Source organism: Condylostylus longicornis, unplaced genomic scaffold, assembly GCF_029603195.1.
Source record: "Condylostylus longicornis isolate FDR11 unplaced genomic scaffold, ASM2960319v2 ptg000018l, whole genome shotgun sequence".
NCBI lineage: Eukaryota > Metazoa > Arthropoda > Insecta > Diptera > Dolichopodidae > Condylostylus > Condylostylus longicornis.
In genome coordinates this window covers 697,135-714,130 of record NW_026577987.1, presented here as the reverse complement: position 1 = coordinate 714,130, position 16,996 = coordinate 697,135, and the positions used below count along the sequence as shown (strand labels likewise).

The following is a 16,996-nucleotide window of genomic DNA, read 5'->3' as shown; positions in this document are numbered from 1 at the left end:
ATATATCTTCATCAAATTTTAGACATTTTTCAAACAACATAAATTCTACAAACAAATTTTTAAATTGTAGCTTAAGTGTTTCTCAAAAACTACGTAAAACAAATACCACGAAAGAAAACATAGCGTCAGGACTATATAGAAGTAAAACACCAACTGCTGATTTATATAGTACTCAGCCAAAAGAAGTCTTGCCAATTCGCCCCAAAACTCCATTAGTAGACACTAGAAGAGCCCGAGTAAAAACACCTTCAAACGAATTAAATGAAGAAGTTGAAGCTGTCACGAGTGGTCTTCTTACGGAGAAAAATTTAAGCAGTAATTTTCATTCTAATGAGATTAGTAAATCAATTCCTTTAGACGCTAAATCTAATAATAGTTTACATGAAGTAGATTCAACAAATAACGATATACCGTTCATGGATCCTTATCCTAAGTTGGTCTCAAATTTAACAGAACGCCTTGCAGAAGCTTCTTTGGCTAATGATAATCAAAATTTGTACCATCCTCATTCTTTGAATCTCCACATACAGCAACAGTTTCATCACAATCCTTTCCAAGTACTTAATAACAATTCAAATTATGATAGCCAATCAATAAACCAAGATTATAATACATACGGCACGGGTTCATATTCCAAATCTATTGGCAGCGATGCTAATGAGTTATACTCTCCGCCACCTCCTATGCCTATTATGGCACCTGTACCTACATATCATCATGAGACTTGTTATTGTTATAATTGCCAAGATTATAATCGCTACTTATTAGAGTACCAAGCTCAGGGTTCTCCAAATATGACAGGATATTCTCATCCACATTCATTACCTTCTAATGGAAGAATTCACAATCAAAAGCGTTTCAATGACTACATTTTTGACCAAAGGAAATCAGGATTCAGCCCATTAGAAAATTCGTATCCAATACAAACTCCAATTTTGCAACAACAAACTCAGCATCACAGCCAATTTGATCAACAAAACTTTGGACTTTGGAAATATGGAGCAGATGGGGCAAATAACCTTATGATTCCCGTAGGAGAAGTATGACATAAAATCTACAATAATTGAACATTTCTAGAATTCATTTTTATAAAATCTAGGATGAATTCACTTTATCTGAGGTTACACTTGAAAGGCAAACCACCGGATTTGGTTTTCGAATTGTTGGTGGAACAGAAGAAGGGTCTCAAGTGACAGTGGGACATATTGTGCCAGGCGGCTCTGCTGATGGAGATCCCCGTATTGCAACTGGTGACGAAATTTTAAGTATTGATGGTGTAAATGTTGTAAGTTGTTGAGTTTTCTTTTTTAAAATAAATTTAACAAATTTTTGTTAAAGGTCGGAGCTTCACATCATAAAGTTGTACAATTAATGGGCGAAGCGGCGTCACGTGGACAAGTAAATATGATATTACGTCGAAGAATAAATGTCAATCATAATGCAAATGATTTAGCACTTCTGTCTTTGCCACAAACTCTTCAACATCCTTACGATGTAGTCGTCAGTCGTCACGAAAATGAAGGTTTCGGATTTGTTATAATATCATCTTCAAACCAGTTTTACGGTTCAACCATAGGTATTACTAAAAATAATAAACTCTTTTAATAATAGCCTTATTAAAAATTCGGCGAAGCGAATGGATAGGCGAGTCGAATGAACTAGGCGAATCGGGTGATATTTTAAATTATTATCTGGCTTTTATTCGCCAAAATGTTGCTACCGCAAGACATCAGAAAACCTACCGAAAATAATAAGGTTAAAATCGCACATACGTACATTGTTTTTGCTTTTTTACACAAAAATTTAATTTTTCTATGCTTTAGCAATTACGGGGTTTTTGTCCATTAATTTATTTAAGTGCTCAAAACTGTTTTTGGTTCATTTTTTTACGCTTAAATTAATACTAAACAATCAATGTTTTTTACAATAATCTGTAGAATTTTATAAACTTGCTTTACAGATAGTTTATGCTATAATATCCAATAAAAAAAAACATGTATTAATTTGATTTTTGATTTCATTCGCCAAGCTTGTAAAACAGAATATTCATTCAACAGACTTGGCAGGTCATTTGCCTAAAATTTAGGCGAATTCGTTAATTATGATACGAAAAATTCATATTCGCCAAAAATTTCTTTCGCTTCGCCGATCATAATAAGGACCTAAATCTTTGTTGAATAGTCTTTGAAAAATTAACTTTCTTTTTTCATTTAAGGAAAAATAATGCCTGGAAGTCCAGCCGACCGATGTACCGAACTAAAAGTAGGTGATCGAATAATAGCTGTTAATCGTATTGATATAGCTGGTATGAGTCATGGAGAAGTTGTTAATTTAATAAAAGAATCTGGCTTACATGTACGTTTGACTATTGGCGGTACACAAAATGATACAAATAATAGCCGAATTTTATCTAACACAAATCACGAGCAATATAACAAACAACAATTTCCACATCACCATCATCATCGTCATCAACAGCAACAGTTGCAGCAACCTATTTTAACAGCAGCTATTAAAAAACAAACTGACCAACAAAATACTCTTGCAGCTCAAACATTGAATGAATTTAATGAAGACTATATTGATAGACAGTTAAATAATCAACATCCACATTTATGACTCTGAAAATCATTTGATTTAGATGTATGTACGTATGAAAATCATGCATAAGAAAAATTTGAATCACTTAATTAGGATAAATTTATTAAAACCAATTTGTAGTTAACATTAGTATTCCCAAAGACTGATATTATTTTATTAATTTTAATATTATTTTTCTTAACATTCAGTGACATTTATACAATTTAAATTAAATAACCTATACATATTTTTGTTCTAAATAGTTAAATTTTAAGTTTTGAGATTTTAATTAAAAAAAATTTAATTAATTATAAAATTTCATCATAATAAGTTTAGTGGTCGACTTTGCTACAAATATATTGAGATAAATATGAATATACCTATCTGTTGATTGGATGATCTTTATTACCGAATTTAAAGCCTAAGTACTTTTTTATATTTTTATATAATATATTAGTATTGTATATATTTAAAAGTTATTTATCGCGGGCTTTTGGAAAACCCTCTATAGCACATTTAATAAAATTTTGAAGTTACTTCGAAAAAATTTGAAATTATTATTTCCCTATTATTTATTATGTGAACTGTTTCCTTTATAAACTCTTGTTGTCCGCATTTTAACGTTATAATAAACGTTTTTATTATATTATTTTTTGCTATAGACTTATAAATCATATGGTATAGGACTTACTTAAAAGTTTTTCGGTATTTAAAAAAACTGGCATTGTAGTAGTATCTAAAATTATTACTATTACTAATAATTTTTGAAATGCATTCAAACAAAGGAAGGAACAAATATTTAATTTAAGAATCTCATTTTTGAATTAAAAATTATTGTATATAGAAAAATTTTTTATTGTATTTTATAACATATAAACATATAGCACTGCTATTGTCCTTACATAATTAAAGCAATACATATTAAAAATAATACAAGTTGAAATAAATGTTATTATAATTTTTTATTTAGAAAACTTTTATTTCAGAATTAATATCATCAGAATATAATAATTTGTTTCCAGGGTTGATTTGAAACTATCACTTTTTTATGGCGATGTTTTATATAATTACAAAATTTTCGGAAATCTAAAGTTCCTTGAAGTCAAATTTTTTCTGTTTTGCCACGTTAATTTTAGAAAATAACAAAAAGCAATTTTTTGGTGGACAACGTAAATTTGAAAAACATTTTATATTTTCTGTCATTGTTGTGTTTCCATTCAAGCAAAACTTTTTTATTTTCGAACATAATATCTTAATTATTACTTTTTTATTTTTGAATTATGTCTTAAAAAGATATACGAAAACTTTTGAATTCTTAAAATAGAGGTTTGTTACCAATTTTAATATCAGGCGCAAAAATTTTTATAATCTCCTAAAAAATTTGCGATTTTATATTTTGACAATATATTGTCAGTAATATATTAAATCAGATTCAAACCCCGATAATATAACGATATAGAAATCAAGGTGATCAGTACTCTTTTGACAACCTTTTGTTCCGACGTATCACGTGCTTTCTTTTTATTTAATTCTTTTATTTAATTATTCATTAAAGTGTGTCTCGTTAGAGACCTGTATATGAAATAGTGGGTATTTCCCATAATTGCGCAAAGTTTTTACTAATTGCGCAGGAATTTGGATTTCGAATGCAAGCGCAACGAATTAAAAATATTAAAGGCAGCCAAAAAATTTTGGTAAGTCTTTTTCAGTAAAGCCAAAAATTTTAGGTAAGTCTTTTCCTTCATATTGAAAATTATATTTTAAGCCAAATGCTTTTTTTTCCTTGAAAAGTAAATGTCGCTGATATATATAGGTACATAGTATATAATTAAGTGATTTTTTTTTTTAAATTAGGGTAAGTTTTGAATTGACAGTTATAAAATGTGTACAAATAAAGTTGGATCAAACCAATGGTTCGTATTGTAGCACTTGTCCCTTCAACAATTCGCGAAAATACTGCTTTTAAACCACAGACATCTTTATTTTCAAGACTCCGTAATGCCACAGACATCTTTATTCTCAAGACTCCGTAATACCACAGACATCCTTGTTCTCAAGACTCCGTAATACACAATTTACTAAAACATACATACCGTGTATTCAAAATTGGTCATTATACTTTTTGTTAAGAAATATATTCTAATATTAGGTATTTTCGAAGAAATTTGAAATGTTCTTGGTGATTTGGAATGTTTGAAAAATAAAAAACGATTAAATACAAAAAATATGCAGAAATTATTTTATTTCGTTTAAATATTAACAAAATTAAATTTCTTGTTCTTTCAAACTAGTTACTTATTACAGGTATCAAATTACATAATAAATTACGGTTAACAAAATATTTTCAGCTATAACCAAAATAGTAAATACATAACAAAATTGTTTTTGAATAAACTACATAACATATTTATATAAAAAAATAAAATTTTTAATAAATTTTCTTTAAAACTAGTAAATTTTATGACATAAATGTACCTATGTATTCAACTAAATTTACAATTTTTTAATTTTCTTTTATTAGAGATTAAGTTACATACTTTTTAAATTGTTAAAATCTTAATAGAAGGTAATTGATTAAATTAAATTTGCCACAGGCAACAAAATAAAATTTAAAGTTCTTAGAATTTAAAAATACTTCGGTGGTGTCGAAATCGTTTTTTTTAATGCTTATATACATTTGTCCCTGATGTCCTCGTTCTTTGGCAAAGTAAATGTAAATATAGCATTTACGTTCTCCTTTTCTCCTTTTCTCGCAACACCCTCGGGTAATTTATATTACACAACGCTTATTTATATGAACGTAATCAAATATATTATTATATTTTATTTAAATATGATTACAATTAAACTTTAAAAAGTACACCGAATCTTACTAATTTATTAAGTCACATTTTCTTTTTAAACAAACTTTAGTACTATTTTTTCAAATTCACCTTGGTTTTATACTAAATATTATGAACATCTTCATTTTATTTAATAACACAAAAAATTAATATAATTATTCACTGAATTTAAAATAAAATGAAATTTTAAACCACAAATAAAATTTTTTGCCGCTCGGCGATGTAGCCTTCCCGTACGAAATTTATATGTGTACTAAAGAAATGAATAGTCTTTTTTTCTGAACAAAAAACTTTGGATACACACGAAAAAATATTAAGACGTCTTGCATATTATAGGAATTTATGTTTTAAACACAGTGGCAGATGTATATCTACCACTATTAAAAAAATTTTCATTCATATACGAAACTATTTCTAGGATTGCATATATTTAGGATGATCGATTGTATTTGAAATAAAGCAAAAATTAGTTTAAAAAGGGCTCGATTTTAAGGGTTAATTGCACGAGTTAAGAAAAATAATTATATTTTTTAATGTCACAGAATTTACCGTTAGCTTTTTGCGTTTGTAGAAATTTTTTAAAAGTTGGAGAAATATAAAGCGTCAAAAATTCAAATTTTACAAATTTCAAGAGGCCATAACTTGAGAGGGTGGAGATGGAAAAAAATTTTCTTCTAACGAAACAAACTATTTATTAGTATCTAAAAGCTGCTAAAACTTCAGGCTCCTACAACCTGGGGTCTAAAAGAAAACCGACTTCAAAAATTTGGAAAAAAAGGATTTTATATAACGGTAAATTTGAACGGCCATTTTGTTTCTTTAAACTTTAACAATGTATGCCACGGTAACAAACAATAAAATAGCACTTTTCCGAAAAATTTTTGAAAAAAAGTGCTTATTAGTTTCACTCTGTCCGTCCGTCCATCTGTCCGTGTGTCTGTTTTGCAAAACTTCTACACCCTTGATGATAGAAAGCTGAAATTTTATACGTACATAGATCTTTACTAGAAACTTATTTCCGTACAACAAAATTTTTACCAGTCTCCCCCCCCTCTAGAAGTTATACCCCCCCAAAACCCTAAAAATGGCCTTTTTTAACTATTTGTTGCAATGAAACCATAAGCATTTTTCAAATTTTGCAAACGCACAAAGGCAGTGGCTTGCTTCCCCTTGCGCGGTATACTATAGTTCAACTTAAGAAAAACAAAATGGCCGCTCAAATTTACTGTTATTTAAAGTCCTTTTTTTTCAAATTTTTGATGTCGTTTTTCTTCTAGACCCCAGCCTGTAGAAGCTTGAAATTAGGAGCTCTTAGACATTAACAAATAGTTCATTTCGTTAGAAGAAAATTTTTTTCCATCTCCACCCCCTCTCAAGTTATCGCCTCTTGAAATTTGTAAAATTTGAATTTTTGACACCTTATATTTCCGAAACCGCAAGCTTTTTCAAATTTCTATAAACACGAAAAGCTAACGGTAAATTCCATGACATTAAAAAATTTAATTATTTTTGTTAACTCACACAATTAACACTTAAAATCCCCACTTTATACTAATTTTTGCTTTATTTCAAAGACTGCATATATGCATCATCCGATATATATGCAATCCTAGAAATAGTTTTGTCTATGAATGAAAATAATATTAATAGTGTGATAGGTATACCTAGACTGTGTTTAAAAGCAGAATTTTCACTTGTTGAAGGGAAAAGTGTTGCAATACAAACTATTGGTTTGACCTGACTTTATTCTATCTGGTTTCGATTAATCAAGAAAATAAAACATATACAACAAGACATTTTTATGGTTTGAATTTTTTATTTGCTTACATTTACTTATATTTTATTTTTTTCTTAAAAATTAGGCATTTTCTTTATTGTTAATTTAAAATAATTCTTGAAATTTCAAATTTTTTTGCTTCCCGTAAAATAAATATTTAGAATTTAAAAACTTGAACTGTTATAAAAAATTTGATTTTTCCTTTAGTATTACATATATGTATAGGGTTTCGACTGTGTTATATTGCTTTTTATTTTTTTTGTCGCCAGTTTATTTTTTATTAAAAAAATTTGTTTTTAATAGTTATATTTGAAATAAATGCAAAAGTCTATTATTTATATGTATAATTTATGCATAAATTGAATTTTGAGCTTATGATTTTATTTCAGTTAGATTGCTTTTTTTTTCAGTTAGATTAGGGAAAATATAATACATTAATCGTGAAAATAATTAAATTTTCAATTTATACAATTACAAGGAAAATATTTTTGAGCTACTTAATTGCATAACTTTTTTATACTAGGAACAAAAAAACTTTAAAAATTAATCAATTAAAATGTATGTAGCATTCAAATTATTACATTGTTATCATTAAAACTATAATAATTTATATAAAAAATTGCAAATTTCCTAAGTTTATTTTAAAAATTTGATTTTCGCTTTTAACCAATGACGGTTGAAAAGCTGCTAGCTGATTTGCACAAGGTTAAGCTTATATTAATAAATATTTTATTTTCATGACATTAAAATGATTTCTCATGACAGTTTTTGTAGTGAAATAATTGACAAAGTTAGTGCTTAATAAATTAAATTATTAAATTAGTTTTATTAAACATTATACTAATCATTATACATATGTATGTATGCTTAAAAATAAAAATTTGATGACTAGATATTTTTTCACTGTACATTGTACTAAATATATTTTAATCTGAATAAAAGTCTTAAAAACTAATATTTGAGCTTTATAATTTCGTGTTTTATTTTTTATGTCATCACTAAAATAAAATACCAATACCGTTACTATGGGTCACTGTTTACCCTAATTGCTATTATGTGTTAGAGTTAACGAATCGAAGATAAACTTTTTTCCTCAGTGGTTGTCTAAAATAGATTTGTAGTATTTTGTATTCAATTATTTAATTATACCCGTACGATAGTCTGTTCAAATGTGTTATTAGGGCTATTGTGTTAGATAAAAGTCATTGAAATTGCTTGGCTCCTTCTGGTAATTGCCGTACAACTTGAAAAGTTATTTGGCTATATCTTAAAAACGCTTTAACCTACAATACTGAAATTTGGTAAAATGAAATATGGTAAAATGGCAGCTTTATTCATTAAAAGTTGTTGTGATCTCATGAGCACTTGTGATAGCTGTCATGCAACTCAAAAAGTTATTTGGCATTATCTTAAGAATTATAAGAGCTGTAACATAGAAACTTCGTGAAAACAAATGTACTTTTAGGGCTATTAATAGTGTGATAAAAGTCGGTGAGATTTCTTGACTCCTTGTGGTAGCTGCCATACAACTTCAATAGTAGTTCTTTACTCGCACAATGGATAACAAATTCGTACGGGTATCACATAACTGACATGGTCAACTCTATTTTTTTCGTTTTTTTTTTCTGTTTTCACTTTTTTTATTTATAATTTTAAATATGACACAAACCAATTGCAATATCTATTAGGTTAAAAGAACAAAAAAATGAATTTGTGTAAAGTGCATTTAGTGTAAATTGAATTTTTTTATTTAAAATTGCTTACAAATTTTGTTAAAGCAAAAGTTTTGTGAATAAATATTAAAATTAATCAAATTAATCAATTTAATTAAATAGATTCTATCTAAAAATTTATTTTAAAACTTTCATTTTATTTCTTTCTTTATTCATCTCCCGCAATTATTAATTCTTAAATATTCAATTTTAGGTTGGAATAAAATTTCCGAAATACAGAAATTGAAAACTTTAATTTTAAATATGTATGTACGTATAAGTATACAGTTAACGTTATTTTAAAAAATAAGCCTAATATGTTTTAAATTATTAAAATACAATTGTGAAAGTACTAATTGATAAAACAGCAACTTATAAAATTTTATCACGTTAATAATAGAATTTTTTTTGCAGCTATTTCTGAATACAAAAATTTGAATATAAAATTGAAAAATACTTGTTATTGTTAGTTTTTTTCACAGACAGGATTTTTTCATTCCTGATATTAGGCCCGATTTTATTTTTTTATTACAAATAAATTTTACACAACCCAATTGATTTATTGTAATCATATTGTATGATATAAGATTATTAAATTATTAATTTTATAATGCGAATTTAGAAAAATTAAAGTAATATTTTTAAATGCTTTTTGATAAATTTCATAAGTAAATCCAAGTAAATAAACATAAGTATGTAATTGGGTATTTTTGAATATACAATTCAATGCTTACCAATTTTTAAAATAATAAATAAATCAAATGTCTGATATTATAGCTTTTATTAAAAGCTGATGAAGTACAAAATTTTTAAGTGCTTTTTATTAGTTCTTTATTTAAATACTTAGTTTTTTTAATAAAATACTAATATATATATATATATATTGAATCAAAATATAAGTATAGTATTACTTTCTTATATGATACATTTAGAAAAGAATAAACCCTAAGCATTTCCTCTCATAAATTGCAAGGATTCGTTTATTTTATGTATATACAAACTCCCATGAGTTAAGTTCATTTTATTTTTGTTAACTTAATAATTTTTTTTTATGTGCTAATTGCATTCTTTTCATTTCTTTAATAAAAATAAATGTACATACATAGTTTATGTAGTATATATACGACTTAAGACTTCGTTTTAATTTATAATTTGTAAATCGGCTAAATACCAATACATACATAAAAAGTAATAATGAATTCTAAATTGCAGGTGTTTAATGAATGTTTTGTTTCAAATCAAATGGTTGACTGACTATGAATAGTTTGCTTTCATAGTCAATTACTAAAAATTACAAAAATAAAACAAGAAAATTATCGCTCTAGCGAAAAATATTTTAAAAAAATAAAAAAATTTTTAACTTGTTTGAAAGAGAAATATTCTTAATTTAAAAAAATCTCTTATTTTCATTAAATTTAAGAAAATGTAAAAATGGTTCTCTAAGTTTTGTAAACAGAATAGAGCTCAGTGTTAATTTAATTAAGTAATTATTCGTGAAAGCTTAATTTCAATATTTTCTTTTTATAAATTTTGAAAAATTTTCCTATTTTTCCTAATAAATAATGCTTTTTGTTAACATTTTATTAGAGGGTTTTAATATTTTTATTTTGTAAAAAAGTAATTAATAATTTACATTAAATTTAATAATGAATGTTTTTTTTGTTTCGTTTGTGTGCCGATGTCATTTCTTATTTTTATATTTTTTTTCTTTCAAAAATCTAAAATGAATTTAAATTAAAGATAAATAGCACATGTAATTCGAATACCTTATCTTTAAAAAATTTTTATTTAAATTAAATTATTATTTATTATTCACAGGCAATTTTACCATCAAAACTACTTAAAGCTATCGCAAATGCTTGTAGTGCACACAATGGATAACGGTAATCCATTGTGAAAACATCCTCTGAAGTTCGTCCAAATTGCATTACAATGTAATCGGGATCTGAATCATGAACTAATTGAAAATTTTTCACTGATGCTTGTGTAACACGACCATGAAAATTTAATACGTAAGATTGTGTATCATCATTCCATACAGGCGTTTTGTTATGCAATTCAACAATATTGTCCATATTCTGCAGATAAGCAATATAGTTACATATATGAAAAAGAAAGTGGAATGAGGTTTAAATGATTTAAGTTATTACATAATTTTTTTAATTCATACGAAATACTAACATATTAAATATTTAAAAGCAGGTATTAATGTTGCGTAATTCATATAATTTAAAATTAGCAATTATAGTGAATTTTTTAATAAATTTTCTAGTATGTCACTAGTATTTTAATTATGTATGCCTCGAATCGTTATGGACTTAAATAGTTATTATCATATTCAATTAAAATTTATTTTACTATCGAAAAAGTTGATTGCCAATTAATATTGACTAACTAATAATTACAATAATATTATCAGATACAGTAATAATAGTTTCCGTTCTTTTAAATCTAAATTTTGAATAATTAATTAGACTTTTTTATAAACGCTGTATATCGCGAATATAAAATTTTCACAATATAGCAAACTTCTTATTTACGATACTTCAAAATTTTTGAAGAGTCCTAAAAAAATCAAAGAGAAAATGATCAACATTATTAGCATCAAATTCATCAACATCATTTTTAAAATTATTTAAATATTTTTTTAAAATATTAAAATTTAAGTTTTATATTATCTTTTTTTTACGCTTTGATTTTATTCTTTTCATATTTATTTTATGCCCAAAAGAAAAAGTCCCTTTTTAATTTTCTGTTTCTGAAAAATTTGATTTCGGTGTATGTAGCGACATCTAAACAAAAAATGTTTCAATTTAGTATCTCTTACTTCTTTCTGGTATAGTTTTAGAAGCCATCTAGATTATAATAATTATTATTTTGCTTTTTTTTTTAATTTCTTTTCTATTCTATCAGGAATTTAATATTTAAAACTTTTCTCTGTAATTAAATTTTAAAAATAAAATTTTACTCTGTAATTCAGTATCCTTCCAATTGGAAGACAACAAATTTTGATTTTTTTGAAATTTAAATTTTAAATTAAAAAAAATATGTAGAATCTAACACAAACAAATTCCAAAACCCCTTCCGTTTACACTCCATATAAATTTGGAATTTATTTATTTGGAATTTATCATTTGCTCTCTGAGCTTGATAATTTGCCTGATAATAAATGGCATTAACTTCATACATTGGGGTAGGTCTGTATGGGTTCGATTTTTCTAGTTTTAGGAAGCATTTTTTTAATGAAATTCTTTTTGAATGAAAATTTCTTATTTTCCTATTCAAGGTAAGAAAACTTCAATTTATAGGATTGTGAAAATTTTATTTGCTTTACACAAACAGTTTACAATTTCAAAAAAAAATAAATGGAAAATGAGAATTGGTCTCTGTAAGCGGAGTCTTTATACTAACCACGGTAGTGTGCAAAAGTGACAATTAATGTAACTCTAGGTCAGAACCAAATTTTCATTAATTTAATTTCAACTACTTCGCATGCGCGTATGCAATTGGTAAGCTTTTTCTTATAATCGTTAACTTTTTAAATAAATTTTGAATGGGAACGGGGGGTAGTATAAAATTGTTAAATTATTAAAACGAGCAAATTAAGATTTATTTTATACACCATTAAACTTAAACTTTGAGTTTTGTACGCACGGTACTTACCTTTGATTTAAAGCTTTCTAAAAGGCCTTGCTGCCTTGGGTCACATGAACTAATTTTAACTCTTTGATCATCTTCAGTCATTCCAGGCAACAAAACTGTCATATTTCGTGGCCCTTTAAATCCTAGTATGTTAGTATCCTATTAAATAAGGAAATTAATCAAATCCTTTCAATAAATGTCAATATAATTTTCTTACATAAATAATTGCAGCTAAATCGAGTCTTGGATTTTCAGCATTATCTTTTTTCCCGTTATCAAATACTGTAAACGATGTACCAAAAACATTTGATCTTAATTTGCCACAAAAGCCATCAGCTGTTCTTGACAAATCAGTTGGATCACAACTAATTATGTAATTTGAAGTTTTACTCTTTTTACGTTTTCGACCACCCAATAAAAATACTTTTTTACCATAATCACGTTCTAAATGTAAATAATAAATTGGGAATAGACCACGATCCATACCTTTTCGATCACGTGTTATACGGCATTTATATAAAACACCTTGTGGTGCTGGTTGTATTACAAAATGTTCAACTTGTCCAATAAAATCACCTTCCTGTTCTGTATTGCCATTTGTTGAATTTGTACTTTTAGCTAATTCACCAGTTGCCGGTGTTATAGCGGCAGCTGTTATATTTCTGTTGCTACTTGATGTATTTACAATTGTATCTGGATCATCACTGCGATTTCCTGATGTTGTTGTTATAACTTCAATTGGTGTGCTTTCTTCATCTTCAATATCATGTCGTGATATTTCTTCTATTAAGCCTAAAATTTTATATAAATTGTAAACTACTAATAGAACATAATATTGAAAATTTGTTAATAGGTATATAAAATGTTTTGATTGGTTTCCTTATTTAATTACCTTCCATTGATCCAGGTGATGATGGTGACTGCAATGGTGACGTCGTTAATTTTGCCGTTATAATTTGATCAGGATTTTGGGGCGAGCCAATAAATTGCATTGGTCCATCATAGGCATGTAGTTCGCGTGATTTACTTGCGCGTAAACCAGAGATTGGTCTTGATGTAATTTGTAGATCACTAGCTTGAACCATACCGGGTGATGCTCTTTTTTGTTTAATGTAGGCTTCCATTAATTGTCGCTGAAAATAACAAAATTATAATTAAAATAATTATTGCAGACTATCAATTATGTTTTGATTAATATACATTTAAAATAACGTCTTCTGATACTGACAATGGACCAAAAATATAATTTTTTTAGTAACTAAGTAACCATTAACAGACTGCAACGCATTTATTAATTTATTTTTTATTACACATCCAATCAAGGTTTCTATGTTTTGAAATAAGACTTAAAATAATTTCAAGTAAAATTTATGCGCCGAATGTTGAAACTCACTTAGATCGCAATACTTTTCAAATTACTTTGTCTAGTTTATATTGCATAAATTATGGCGAAAGAAAATTTTAACTAATGATATCACTTACGAGTATAATGCAAATATTATTTGTATAATGCCAGAAATAAGTAACAGATTGCGAATTGAAACATTTTTTTGTTAGATGTCGCTACGTACACCGGGCACAAAATAAACATAAAAATTTTCAAAATGATGTTGATGAATTTAATGATGTTGATCATTCTGTCTTTCATTTATTTCCATTTCATTTTTTTTCGGAATCTTCAAAAATTTTAAAAATAAGTGCTTAAAGTTTTCCACTGTCTGTCCATCCCTCCGTGGACCCGTTCGCAAAACTTCCTGAAGAAAGAACACTGAAATTTTATAATATGTTTATAAATGGATCTTTACAAGAAACTCACTTCCGTTGAAAAGTTTTAGCTATTTCTCCCTTCCCTCTTAAAGTTATAATCTCACAAAGAGCCATTTTAAAGAAACCGTAAACATTCAAATGCAAAAAAAGTATAACTCAATATTAAAAAGAAATGTTTGCAAGAATTAACCGTTACCTAAAGCCCGTTACTTTCCAAATTTTTGGTATCAGTTTTCTTCTGTAAAATAAATTGTAGAAGTCTGAAACTTTCATAGATTTTAAGACACCCTTAAAAAATTTTTTACAACTCCACCCCCTCGCAAGCTTTCGTCTCACCAAATTTATAAAAGTTGCTTTTTTGGTGGCATATATTTCTGAAACTGCAAGTTTTTTCAAATTTCATTGAATGAAAGCAAATAATTTATGCCATGCGACCAGAAAATATAATTATTTTTCCCAGCTGGAGCAAATAGCCTCTAAATTTTACCATTATGTTAACACCTCTATAATAATAAGAAATCTTTTAAAAGCTACTTTTAAAATAAGAAATCTTTTCGATTTGTAAAAAAATTTATTTTGTTCATAAAAAACAAATATCTATGTATGAGTATCTACACATACTATGACAAAATGTGTACATATTAACGCAGTCAGTACTTTTAATAATAAAAAAATCTGATGTGATCAGCACATAACCGACCGCAAAGTGTATTGTCTAGTAAAGCGAAAGTGTTACAGAATATTATAAAAATGTCTGCTAAATACTTCTTTCCAATTTTTAAGGTATTAGTAAGCTTATACTTAACATACCTAGAAAAATGTAAATTTAGCTCTTAGTAGAGTTTCGCTTTGTGCTACCCGAATTCCCTGAAATGCTCGTCAGTTAGTTTCGGTACCAACCAGAACTCAAATATCAAATTTCAAGAAATTCCATCAATTCGTTCTGTAGATATGGTGAAAAATGTAAAATCGGCCCGCAGATTAGTTCTCGAGCACTGATCTTTCCAAAAAATTTATATGTTCGTTGTTTTAATACAAAGAATTTAAATATTAAATTTCATCGGTCGATTATTTCTCTTTATATATGCAAAAATGTATATTTGGCCCGTAGTAAACGTCCAGTTGTTGACACCTGATTTCTTCCAAATTTAGGAGGTTTCGCGTACGGTCGATCTGAGCTTATATATGAAATTTCAAGTAAATCGGTTGAATATTTTCTTCAAAATGTTCAAAAATGTAAAACAGGTCCGCTAAAAAGTGCAGTTCCCGAGGCCTGATATCCCAAAAGTTGATCAATCCGTGCCATGGTGGAAATAAACTTACATATAAAATTTCTTTAAAATCGGTTCAGCAGAACTTGAGATACACGCGTACACACACAGACCGACATATTGCTACAAATAGTTTATTTACACTTCCCTACTGTGGAGAAGTGCATTCCCACCGAAAACTCAATATGTAAAATTTGTTGCCATCACATAACCTACCTATTGTACGTATACACAATACGGTCGGTAAAAAAAAATAGTGTTCTTTTGAAAAAAATGTTAAAAATCAAATCATATGAACTGAATAATTTCTAGATTTTAAAAATTTTTAAATTTTTGTACGGATGTGTATTTCTAACAAAACTATTTGTATTTGTATTTTTCATAAATATACGCACACATAAAAACGCTTTTTATTAAAATTTTTTAAGGGAAATTTCTATTTTTCAGTTGTTTAGAGAAAATAATGTCAGGCAGATATTATAATTGTAATATTTGGTTCAGTTTCTTAACGGATAACGGACGGGCCCCGTAGATTTACGTTTTTCCATTCTGCCTTCCTAGGACGGGCCACGTAGATTTACGTTTTCGCATGAATTTTTAAAATGTTGCATTAGGCGTATTTTCTTATTTAAAGTACTATCCGCCTGTTGTTCCTACAGCGTAGTTTTGATTTTAGGAAATATTTCTAAATAATTTTATAACGGTAAAAATGGCAAACAGCAAAGAGTTTTTAGAAAACTTATCGGAAAGTGATGTTGAGTTTGAGAACCTTGATGAAGAAAGTGATGTTTCAGGCGATGAAAGCGAATTTTTATTTCCCAGGAAAAAAATCCACGTAGATTATCATCTTCAGAGACTGAATTTGAAGATAGCGAATTAAATAGAAAAGAATGGACATCTCAAGACAAGTTAATGTCTCTAGAACCATTTCTTGGTTTTACTGGGGTACAACAAATACCCAAAACTGTTATGAAATATTATAAGAAATATATTTGATTTAATAAACCTTTATTGTAGTTGTAAATTCCCCTGAAAAATCCCCAAAAAACTAGGAAAGACAGATCAGGTTCGACCCGTCCGTTAACTGTTAAAAATAATATTGGTTCAAGTCACCAATTATACTTTTGATTTTTGGTTTTTGTACCTACCTGAATATTTTCATATACAGCATATTTTTCTTAAAAACTGAAAAGTAAATTTTTCCCATCCAAAAAAATTGAAAAGTAGAATTTAAAAAGCTGAAAAGTAGAAAAATAAAATGTTCACGTTTTTTTGTATGAAATTCTAAGTCTACAAAGTAGTTGCTGATAATGCTTAGAAAAAACTGATAATTTTTTTTAATTGTAATAAGATAGGTTTTAAATTTCATTAAATTAATAATTAAATACATATGCACATAATACT

The 16,996-nt window shown here is 27.2% G+C and overlaps 2 protein-coding genes across 9 annotated transcripts in view; one reads left to right on the top strand and one right to left on the bottom strand.

The window, feature by feature from the left end:
- LOC129606353 (membrane-associated guanylate kinase, WW and PDZ domain-containing protein 1) overlaps positions 1 to 3,461 on the top strand; it is a 31,070-nt gene extending 27,609 nt beyond the window's left edge. For 7 of the 8 annotated variants that reach the window (XM_055516646.1, XM_055516645.1, XM_055516644.1 and 4 more), the window contains 4 exons: positions 23 to 1,040; positions 1,100 to 1,285; positions 1,339 to 1,576; positions 2,216 to 3,461. In XM_055516646.1, coding sequence (XP_055372621.1) covers positions 23 to 1,040; positions 1,100 to 1,285; positions 1,339 to 1,576; positions 2,216 to 2,619 — 1,846 coding nt within the window. In that variant the 3' untranslated portion in view covers positions 2,620 to 3,461. The remainder of the gene's footprint in view (positions 1 to 22; positions 1,041 to 1,099; positions 1,286 to 1,338; positions 1,577 to 2,215) is intronic. The other variant, XM_055516647.1, reaches the window with a different exon arrangement.
- A 6,933-nt stretch (positions 3,462 to 10,394) lies between these two features.
- LOC129606226 (protein king tubby-like) overlaps positions 10,395 to 16,996 on the bottom strand; it is a 76,925-nt gene continuing 70,323 nt past the window's right edge. Inside the window, exons 2-5 of the mRNA XM_055516411.1 lie at positions 13,447 to 13,687; positions 12,772 to 13,346; positions 12,576 to 12,713; positions 10,395 to 10,990 (exon numbers count right to left, since the gene is read on the bottom strand). Of these exons, the coding sequence (XP_055372386.1) occupies positions 10,721 to 10,990; positions 12,576 to 12,713; positions 12,772 to 13,346; positions 13,447 to 13,687 (1,224 nt within the window). The 3' untranslated portion in view covers positions 10,395 to 10,720. The remainder of the gene's footprint in view (positions 10,991 to 12,575; positions 12,714 to 12,771; positions 13,347 to 13,446; positions 13,688 to 16,996) is intronic.